General features: G+C 34.1%; 1 protein-coding gene across 1 annotated transcript; it reads right to left on the bottom strand.

Moving 5' to 3' along the window:
* Nucleotides 1-534: 534 nt before the first annotated feature.
* LOC141680663 (uncharacterized) lies at nt 535-4,482 on the bottom strand. Its single transcript, XM_074486830.1, has 3 exons — nt 4,133-4,482; nt 3,787-4,079; nt 535-1,247 (listed from the first exon to the last, which is right to left on the bottom strand). Exons 1-3 carry the CDS (start codon nt 4,480-4,482, stop codon nt 535-537), a joined length of 1,356 nt encoding a protein of 451 aa, XP_074342931.1.
* Between the last annotated feature and the right edge of the window lie 7,000 nt (nt 4,483-11,482).

Raw genomic sequence — 11,482 nt, 5'->3', positions numbered from 1 at the left:
TTTGTATTGCTTTTCTATTTCTCCTCCGCTTTGAGATGAAGCAAGTTTTTTTACAAGCTAAGCTTTATTCTTTAAAATTATCGAAGTATGCATCCCAAAAACATGTTGGACATTTCTCTCTGTTTCCATTTAAAGATGGATTTCGCCTCGTTAGTTGTTACCTGATAAAGGACAAAAGTATTTCTCCTTTATTAACTAATTCTAAGCAAGTTTATAAAGATAATCAGAGAGATAACTAGAGAAAATTAGAGAGAATCACAATTAAAGGAGATGAGAAATACAAAATTTTCATTTCTTAATTTCTTAAATGATCCAATTTACACAATAATGTTTTTATATAAAGGAAGAAGCTAACAGATTTTCCCGCTCCTTTCCTTAATAGCCAATCATCAATCAATCAACTATTTAACTATTTAACTTATATGTTTATTTATTATTTTTACTCCTATAACATTGCCTTCAAGACTTGTCCTCAAGTCAAGTAAACTACAAAGGGAAAGTCGGAAATTGCTTAACAAAAGAATCGGCAGATTCCTAAGTAGCTTCAGAATCAGGAAGACCCTCCCAATGAACCAGAAATTGAATTTTCACGGTATTGTTGACCTTCTGAACTCTCCTTTCCAGGATAGCTAAAGGCACTCTATCAGATGTCCTCATAGAAGTACGAAGTGTAACAGTTAAAGGAACCTGACCATGAAATACTTTTAACTGAGAAACATGAAAAACATCATGGATTGTGGCAGAACTAGGAAGCCTGAGCTTATATGCCACCTTCCCCACAACAATTACTTGAAAAGGACCATAAAACCTTGCAGAAAGTTTATAATTGCCTCTCTGATGTATTGAATGTTGTCGATAAAGTTGAAGTTTTAACCAAACCCAGTCATCAACTGCAAAACTTCTATCAGATCTATGCTTATCACCATATACTTTGATCCTCTGTTGAGCCTTCTGCAAGTTACTTTTAAGATCAGCCATAATTTGCTCCCTTCTTCGCAAACTCCTATCAACCTCTGCATTAATTACTTCACCAGCTAAGTAAGGAAAATGCAATAGAGGAGGTTGACCATACACCACTTCATAAGGTGTGATTTGAGAAGAAGTATGAAAATGAGTATTATACCACCATTCCGATAATGGTAACCAAGAACACCAGGTTTTTTCATTAAAACTGCACATACACCTCAAATAATTCTCTAAGCATCTATTCACCACTTTTGTTTGACCATTTGTAGCTGGGTGGTATGCTGAGGATAGTAAAAGATTAGTACCATGAATAGAAAACAATGACTACCAGAAGGTACTGAGGAAGATACTATCTCTGTTACTGACTATATGTTGGATTTTAATCGCAGCGGGGGCATGACAAAACACTTTTACACATATAAAATCCAAATAAAAACATATAAATCGTGGTAAAAACATAGGGATCGAATCTAACCTTTAAAAATAATTCGGAGACAACGATCAGAGATCCTTAGCAGTTGCTCCTCAAGTGTGAAGCACAACACCGGTATCCACCAAGAAAACAATGTTAGGAGGAGGAAGGAGGTGGAGAGAATTGAGTTTTCCAAACTTTTGGGTTTTCGGGTTCTTGTGTTCAAATAAAAATAGGGTCTATAATAGTGTATTTATAGGCAAAATTTTCAGCTGAAATTTTTCCATAAATATTATTATTATTATCCAATTTATTATTCTCATTAATAATTAAAACACCTTTTAATTATTAATCATTTTTCTAAACACTTTAGATATAATTCTCTCTCTTGATTTAATTTCCAAAAATTAAATCCTTAATTAATAATATTAAGAACTTTTCTTAATTAATTTATAATCAATTAAATCTCATTTAATCAATTATTAAATTTGCCAATTAATTATTTATTTCACAAATAAATAATTATTAGCCATTATTAATTAATTCCTCCACCATAAAATCATTCTCTTTTTATGGTGTGACCCTGTAGGTTCAATATTAAGCCGGTAGTAGAAATAAATAATAATAAAACTATTTTATCATTATTTATATAAATTCTCTAATTTATTAAATATGATTAATTAATTAATCACATTTATTCTACATCGTGATGGATACTTTTCAGCATATCGCGACTATCCGGATAAAATGAATTCACTGCTTAGAATACCAAGAACCTATTCAGTGAAGAGTTACCGTACAATAAACTCCTTCTACCCTACAATGTCCCGATTAAATACAAGGCATGAATCTCGTGTCAAGCCTATCTAATTCAATCACTTGCTTACCATTTACTATGCTTAGTTCTATGCAAATTAGAAACTCCTTTCTAATTTCATTCACTCTAGCCAGAGATTCCTGAACTAGCATAAGTGGATCAGCCTTGAACATTCGCTTCCTTCACTGGAAGGGGTAGATCCTTTATTGATCATACACTATCTTCGTGTACAAATTCCTATACCCAGAAGAGCCCTAATAATTGTCCCTGGAGACTAAGAACTAAACCAAAGCATAGTTCAGTGTACACAAGATGACTATGATGACCTCAAGTCTAAGGATACTTGTACAACTATCACTATGTGAACAACTGCTGACACGTGAGTGAACTCCATCAGTTGTTCAGCTGTGCGAGTCATGTTCAGTGAACTTATTCTATAATAAGCACCTACATACTAGCTATAGTGTCACCACACAAATGTCTATGAGAACATACATCCTTCATAATGAAGCAAGCATAGTATGTACCGATCTTTGCGGATTATTAATTACCAGTTAGTAATCCTATGACCAGGAACTATTTAAGTTTAGAGTTATCATCTTTTTAGGTCTCACTATTATGATCTCATCATAATCCATAAAAAGCTTTACTCTAAACTATGGTATATCTTATTTAAACACTTAAATAGATAGAGCCCGTAATAAAAATAAAACAAGTCTTTTATTAAAATCAATGAAATCAAAAACAGATTATATAAAAAGTTATTCCTAAATCCTAATACATGATTGGACTTAGGACATATTCCTTTCACTATAGACTTAGGCCAGCCATGTAATTTGAATACGTTGTCCAAATAAGCCTGGGCTACCTCAACAGCAGTAAAAGGATGAGCTAAAGCTATAAAGTGCGAATATTTTCTCAACCTATCCACTACAACAAATATAACTGATTTGCCTCCAGATTTGGGTAAACCAGTTATAAAGTCCATAGAAATGTCAGTCCATACCTCATCAGGATTAGGTAATGGCTGTAACAAACCAGGGTAAGCCACCAGATCACTTTTATTTCGTTGACAGATTTGACAATTTCTCACCCATTTCCGAACATCATTAGACATTCATTTCCAATAAAATAACTGTTTGATTCTTTTCAGTGTTAAATCTCTTCCAGAATGCCCTCCCTCTGGAGTTGCATGGTGCCAAAGTAGAATCTGCTTCTTTAAGTCAGGTTGATTACCGATCATTATCCTATTCCCTTTTTTTAACAAACCATTTTCAAAAGAATTAGAGTTTCCAACCTGATTGTGCTGAATTTTCAATAAAATTTCTTGAGCAGCAGCATCATCCGTATAACTGGATGCAATCAAATCATATAAATTGGAAGAGATTACAGATATTGCCAAACATAAATCTCAGAACCTTGTGCCCTTGACAACGCATCGGCTGCAACATGTTCTTTACCACTTTTATATTGTATCTCATAGTCAAAACCAAGCATTTTTGATAACCAAAATTGCTGAAAGGGAGTTGATACTTTCTACTTAACAACCACTTCAGGCTCTTCTGATCAGTCTTAATAATAAAGTGACTACCTGACAAATACTGCTCCCATTTCTGAACTGCAAAGACAATATTCAGTAACTCCTTTTCATAAACTGATAGTTTTTGCCATTTGGGACCTAAAGTTCTACTAATAAAGGCTAAAGGATGACCTTGTTGCATCAATACAACTCTAATACCCTTATTAGAAGCATCTATTTCTACAATAAATGACAAATCAAAATTAGGCACAGCTAATACAGGTGTAGTAGTTAAAGCCACTTTTAATTCTTCAAAAGCTTTCTGAGCATGTTTTGTCCATTCAAATGCTTCTTTTTTAACAAATCTGTAAGAGGTTTGCTAATTAAAGCATATCCTTTAACAAATTTCCTATAGTACCCAGCCAAGCCTAAAAATCCCCTCAATTCTTTAACACTACGTGGTACTTGCCAACTGTTAACAGCTGATACTTTATTTGGATCAGTCTCCACACCTTGTGCTGATATAAAATGGCCCAAATACTCAATCTTCTGGACAGCAAATGCACATTTACTAGCTTTCATAAACATATTATTATCTTTCATAAGTTGAAAAACTGCAGCTAAATGAATCCAATGATCCTCGAAATTCTTACTATAAACCAGCACATCATCAAAAAATACCAAGACACACTTTCTTAGTAATGGCCTAAAAACAACATTCATCCAAGACTGGAAAGAAGCAGGAGCAATAGTCAAGCCAAAAGGCATGACTAAAAATTCATAATATCTGTGTGTGTCTTGAAAGCAGTCTTAAAAATATCATCAGGGTGCAATCTTAGTTGATGATAACCTGCTCTCAAGTCCAGTTTACTGAATACTTTAACACCATCCAACTCATCAATGAGTTCATCAATTACCGGTATTGGGAACTTGTCCTTTACCGTTTTTCTATTTAGGTTGTGTTTGGTATTACTGTTGCTGACAACAACAACAACTTTTCGCTGAAAAGCAGTTAAAAACTGTTTGGTAAAATTCAAAAGCTGCTTTTCGAAAAAGTGCTTTTGGCCTAAAAGCTGTTGTTAGAGAAAACAAGTCCCCCCATGCTTTTAGAAAAAGCTGCTTTTGAGCTTTTGCGGGAAGAAAATGCTGATTTCACCATCAAACCTTACCAAAAGCATTATTATATTTAAATTTTTGCATCAAAACATATACATATCAAAAAAATTACCAAACAGTCATCTGATTTTTACAACACTTTTTTCAACAACACTTTTTCTACCAGCACAACAGTTTTTAACAGCAATACCAAACAGAGCCTTAGTTCCCTGTAATCTATACACAGCCTCCAAGTTCCATCTTTCTTACCAACCAAAACTACAGGAGAAACAAAAAGGGATGAGCTATCTTGTATAATACCCCTTTCCAACATTTCCTGTACTAATTGTTCTATTATATCTCTTTACTTCAATGGGTACCTATATGGTCTGATATTTACAGGCCCTTTACCTGGTGCAAGTGGAATCTTATGCTCAAAAGTCCCTCTGCTAGGAGACAAATCCCTTGGTTCCTCAAAAACTGCAGCAAACTATTCCTTTAGTTGTTGTAACTCTGCTGGTTCTGGTTTTGAAAGTGGTAAAGAATCACATTAAGATACTTCTTTACTAGCCAATATCAATGAAGATATTTTTCTTACTTGAACCAAACAGCAGTGAACAGGATTTTCTATTATTTTCTAGGTGGTTGACCTTCCAACACCTTAATCTTCTTTTGTGGTATTCCCTTCAGTGAAATCTGCTCATCATCCAAGATAAAATTCATCTTTAATTTTTTAAAGTCCCAATATACTGGACGAATGGTAGACAACCACTGTATCCCAAGTACCATATCACAACTACCCAATGGTATTAACATCACCTCGACATTGAATTTCCTACCATTCATAACCCAATTGAACTCCTCACACACATGTTTGCAGACAATATGATTCCCATCTGCTACTGTAACTGCTTGTGCTGATACTTCCTTCACCGTACATCCCATCTTCTTAGCAAATTCTAAATCCAAAAAGTTGTGAGTACTACCAGAATCTACTGAAATGTGAACTGAATTATTTTCTACCAAACCCTTTAATCTCTCATGGTTTGAAAGTTCTGATTTCCAGCTAGGGCATTTACTGAAATACAAGGTTCCGTTTCATTCTCCAACATTAAAGACACATCTTCTTCACATTGCTCATCCATACCATCATCATCACCATGTACTTCTATTATAAAAAGATGAGGCTCCCTGAATTTACATTTATGTCCTCTCTCATACGCCTGGTCGCAATAATAGTATAGTCCTTTTGCTATTTTCTCACCATATTATTCACTATAGTTTTAGCAGGTGTTGGAGTTGGCAGTAAGGGTGGTAAGTTGTTATCCAACATAGGTACAGACTGCAATGGTTTATGCTGATTGTATGGTGATAGAGTGTTAAACTTGTAAAGTTTACTAGTGACAGCTAATGACTCTTCCTTCAATCTTGCATACTCAATTGCTTCTGCAATAGTTCCTGGTTTGAATGCCCTAACAAATGGCTTAATAACAGGTTTCAAACCACCAACAAAACTATCTAAAATGTAAGAATCAGGCAAGACATGATTATACTGCAACATCAAAGATCTTATACCTTCAAATTCATCTATATAATATTCTAATTGACCTGCTTGATGTAACTTGTTAAAATTTTCCACAACTTTTCCAGTCCCATCATCTTTAAACCTTGCTACCAGATCTATAATGAAGTCATCCCACTCTACATTTCTCCTATTAGCCAAATAACCGGTAACCCATGTTTCAGCCTTACCCAACACGTGTAAAGAGGCTAAATCTACCTTCTGTTCCCCAGTGATTTTACATAATTCGAAGTATCTATTACACTTCTTGATCCAAACCTTAGCATTGCTACCATAAAATTTAGGAAAATCGACTTTAAGAGTAAACTTCAATGATCTGTTGTTACCTGAATCAAGAATCAGTGTTAAATCATGATTTCTTGGGATTTCTGTTCTAGTTCTTTGAGATGAGCTTGCCCCTTGTAATTGCGCCTTCATTTCCTCGATTGTACGCATCAGTTTGATCATCGTTTCTTCAACTTTCTTGTTCTATAATTCCTGCTTTTGATTAAATGTCTCCGACTTTTGATCTACAGTCTTGATATGTTCTTCCATGACTGATGATTTTCTGGTTATAGCCAATTGAACAGATTCGATTATATCTATTTTGTGTATAATGCGCAAGAACGAACAACTCTGATACCACTGATGAAGGACAAAAATATTTCTTCTTTATTAACTAATTCTAAGCAAGCTTATAAAGATAACCAGAGAGAATCACAGAGAAAGGAGATGAGAGATACAAAATTTTCATTTCTTAATTTCTTAAATGATCCAATTTACACAATAGAGTTTTTATATAAAGGAAGAAGCTAACAAATTTTCCCGCTCCTTTCCTTAATAGCCAATCATCAATCAATCAACTATTTAACTATTTAACTAATATGTTTATTTATTATTTTTACTCCTATAACATTACCAAATTTTCTTACCAAACAATCTGATTTTTCAAATTTATGCTTAGACACATGCAATTATACTATTAGGCCCGCAAAATAGATGTTAAAATAATTGGGTTTAAGAATTATTGGGCTAAATCTGGTCAAAGCCCGGGTCAAATCCTGGCCTGGACTGGCCTAGCAGGCTGAATAAGTCCTTCATTTTTAATAACAAATCCGGCCTGGTCTGCTAGGATAATTAAAAAGCCCAGTCCAGTCATTCTAATAAAAGCCCAGTCCTTTTATAGTGCGGTCCAGTCTTTCTAAGAAAAGCCCAGTCTTTTTAAATATGGTCTTAGGCCTAGCAGGCCAGACCTTGGTGCAGGTTTGTTGAAAAAGATTTTGAGAGTATTCGGAAAGTTGGCACTACTGTGTTCCCGAACCTTTTTAACGAAAGAAAAGAAATTGAATATTTAGTTTACTAAACAAATTGGGGATTTAGGGATCTGGAGAGAAGAGAGATTGATATGAGATTTGAAAGAGAGAATGATCAGTAGATTTATCCGGATAGATTTTAATAAATGGGCTGGGCTTTAATCTGTTGGGTTGGGTCATTGATTTATTTATTTTTGTTAAGGCTCGAACTCGGCTTAGTTAGACTCGGCTCGTATTTGTTCACGAACAAGCTCGTGTTCGGCTCGTTAGTTAACGAGCTCGAACATGAATTTTTGTTCGATAAAGAAGCTCGGCTCGGTTCGTCAGATAAAAAATAAAAGCTCGACTCGTTTACATCAAAACTCGGCTCGACTCGGTTCGTGAACAACCCTAATTGTGGAGATCTACCTCATTATAACAGATATACTCGGAGTATCAGATACGACACATATCCTAATTTCGGACTCGGCACCTCCGAAAATCTTGGACACGGGACACCGTCCGAATTTTAGAGACGGGGACTCGACATAATTAAATATTATATATATTTTTTATATTAGTGAAATAAGAAATATGATATTGTTAGTCAATTTATAATTTTTTTATTATTACTTTTGGTAAAATTCATAATTTTAAAGTAACCAGTCATTTGATATTGACAGTATGCCAGTTAATGTTAGGTCACACAACACTATAGAAGGGGGTTTGATTATTTTGAGTGTCTTGAGTTTTGGTGGGCTTAGGTGGAGTTTGTGTTTCTTCAGACATGATTGTAAACCGGATCTTACTATTTGTATATCAACATAGTAGCTCTGATACCACTTGTTAGGTCACACAACACTATAGAAGGGGGTTGAATATAGTGTTTATACAATCAAATCGATTTATCAACACAAGTATGCAACAGTAATCAAGTATATTCAATATAATAAACTTTGTTACAATATAACAATTGTTCTCTCTCAGTGATGAACAATATCACTAAGAGCTGCTAGGGTTATTAAGAATAATGTTCTCGTGAATGATAACAGATATAGTGTAAACCCTAAGCTGTGTTTATGTAGTACACAGTTACAAGATATCTTCTAATTGATATAGAATATAATTCTGTCTCCTAAAATATTTCAATCAGATATTCTCTTCTACAAGTCTTCTAGCTGTCCAACTCTTCATGCATATCTTCTATTATTTTAGTCCAGATCCTCTCCTGTAAATCAGCCGCATTCCTTATCTGAAGTACCCACACTTAAGTCCTGATATAAATCCTGACGGCCTTAAGTTCTGATATAAGTTCTGACTTCAGTAAGTTCTGATTTCCAGTAAGTCCTGATATTAAGTTATGAAACTAAACACATCAGATTAGTTATGACATCACAAATATATCTAACAGTTAATTCATAAAATAATAGTACTAAATTTAAAATTGTGCAGTAGTAAACAACTAGATTCAGCTATCTTATCTTAAAAATGAATCCGGACAAAGTATAACCAATATACATCTATTATTTACTATTTACTTTATACATATACAAATTTATAAATATTAAGTCGTTCTACTTTTCTTCTGCTTCTTGTATCTTCTTCTTTTATCTTCGATTCTTCGTCATAGTCTCATCTCTTTCGTTACTTTCCACAACGTTCTTCCTTTTTTCACGTGAAATCACTAAAAGTAAAGATATGAAACATCACTTATTCCGGGTCGAAGTCTGCTAAGACGAGGATGAAGGGTCGAATTTTCAAATAGCAGGTCTGGTATGTATTCCAGGTCGTTTATAGTGTCGGGTCGGGTCAACACGGGTACGGCCGCCAGAAGTGACGAGTCGGAGTAACTAAGATCTTGCCTCAATAAGAATTCTTTCTCCAGAAGATCATCCAACCATATCGTAACTCTATAACAGAGCTCGCTGTAGCAAAAGAAATTAAGTAACAAGCCATCTTGTTCAGCCTCTGTTAAAAATGATAAGTCTCAGCATTGCCTTGAACATAGTACCCGTGTTAGGTATGAAATGCACACAGGGGGTGAATATGTTTTCTTGATTTTACTTACTTAAAAACTGTGTTTGAATGTTTTCAAGATAATCAAGTTAAGTGTTTGGCAGCTTGAACTCGATAGACTAAATTATTGTAGTGATAATCAAATAACTGTAAAGACATAAACACAATTATCAAAACTCACTTGATTTATATTAAAATCAAATTAGTTGTGCTACAAATATGTGTTCTTGAATAATAAGAACTCAACTACTTCTCTTGAGAGAATACAAGATTTCTCGATCTGTTTTGTTACAACTGAACTAAGGATTCATGACATGCTTTATAGATCAACATGCATAGTTTACAGAACTTGCACTAAAATAGACTAACACATTTTCTAAAATCCGTTTGTCTGTATCCATTTTAAGTGCAGTAAATATGCATATAATCTTCTAGGTCTGTGATCCTCCTTTATCCAGTTCATCTTGGCACTTGATCTTGCGTTCCTCAAACTGCATTTGTAGACTTTCTATTTCAGTGATAAAATGGTTTGCTGACCGATAATCTTGAATCTTCAAGTTGGCTGCATTATGTAATTTGAGTTGTTATCGAGATCTTCATTACTGTATAGATATGTCTCATATCAACATGTAGAATGACTTATCGAAATCTTTACTTCTCTACAAGACTTATGACTTGTCAATATCTCCAGTTCTCTATACGCAGTTTAACTTGTCGACTTCTTTAGTTCTCTATATGCAGTTTAACTTGTCGATATCTCCAGTTCTCTATATGCAGTTTGACTTGTCGATATCTCAGTTCTACATGCAGTTTTGACTTATCGATTTCTCCACTTCTCTATATATATTTTTGACTTGTCGATATCTCCAATTTTCTACATATATTTTTGACTTCTCTACAAGTAGAGTGACATCTCTACAACTATAATGACTTCTATACAAGTATGATAACTTCTCTACAAGTATAATGACTTCTCTACAAGTAAAGTGACACCTTTACAAGTACAATGACTTCTCTACAAGTAGAGTGACTTTCCTATAAGCTTATCTGACTTCTCGATATAACTTGACCTGTGACTTCTTGACATTTGACTTGGAACATTTTTCAATCCACAACATAATTCTTCACCAAGCAGTTTATCTTCATTCTGAAGCATGCTCAGGCTTGATATTGTTCCAGAAATTTATTCCTAACTTGTTGGTTGTTTACTGAAAAATACTCCAGTCTAGTCTACCTAACAATTTTACAGCCTCAAGAAATATCATAACATAATACATAATTACAAGTCAACTAAATCTTGGGATTGTTAAAATGACTTAGTCTTGTTATGTAAAGGCATGTCTTGCACAAACATCTCCCCCAATTCGTGCAAAGATTACTTATCACAAATTCATGCCCGATAATAAGACTAATCCCAAGCTAAAATTTGAAAGATAAACAGAAACACAAAGATACATAATTTTATACATGAATGTCACTTAAAAGTTACAAAAATATTTGAGTTTACAGAATTAGCTAATGTCTTCATAGCCAGGCTGAGATCTAATTAAATTCTTGAGTCTAATAAGACACTTTAATTCTTCAATGATTTCAATACCTCTGAGTGCTTCCACAAGATTTAGCCATTCATTTAATGAGTAACTGTCATGGTACTTGACTCTGTATCTTGAGAATCTGCAAGTCTTGATATTAAAAAAATACACCATCTGTAGAAACTATACTCAATCCTCTAGCTCAACTCATTGATCTTTTCTCAAACATCTTCATCTCCTTAGCCTTTTTGATAACATATGCTTCCCTTTCA

Source organism: Apium graveolens, chromosome 8 (assembly GCF_009905375.1).
Source record: "Apium graveolens cultivar Ventura chromosome 8, ASM990537v1, whole genome shotgun sequence".
NCBI classification, from domain to species: domain Eukaryota; kingdom Viridiplantae; phylum Streptophyta; class Magnoliopsida; order Apiales; family Apiaceae; genus Apium; species Apium graveolens.
Note: the sequence above shows the minus strand (reverse complement) of the source record. Positions and strands in the feature narration are given on the sequence as shown.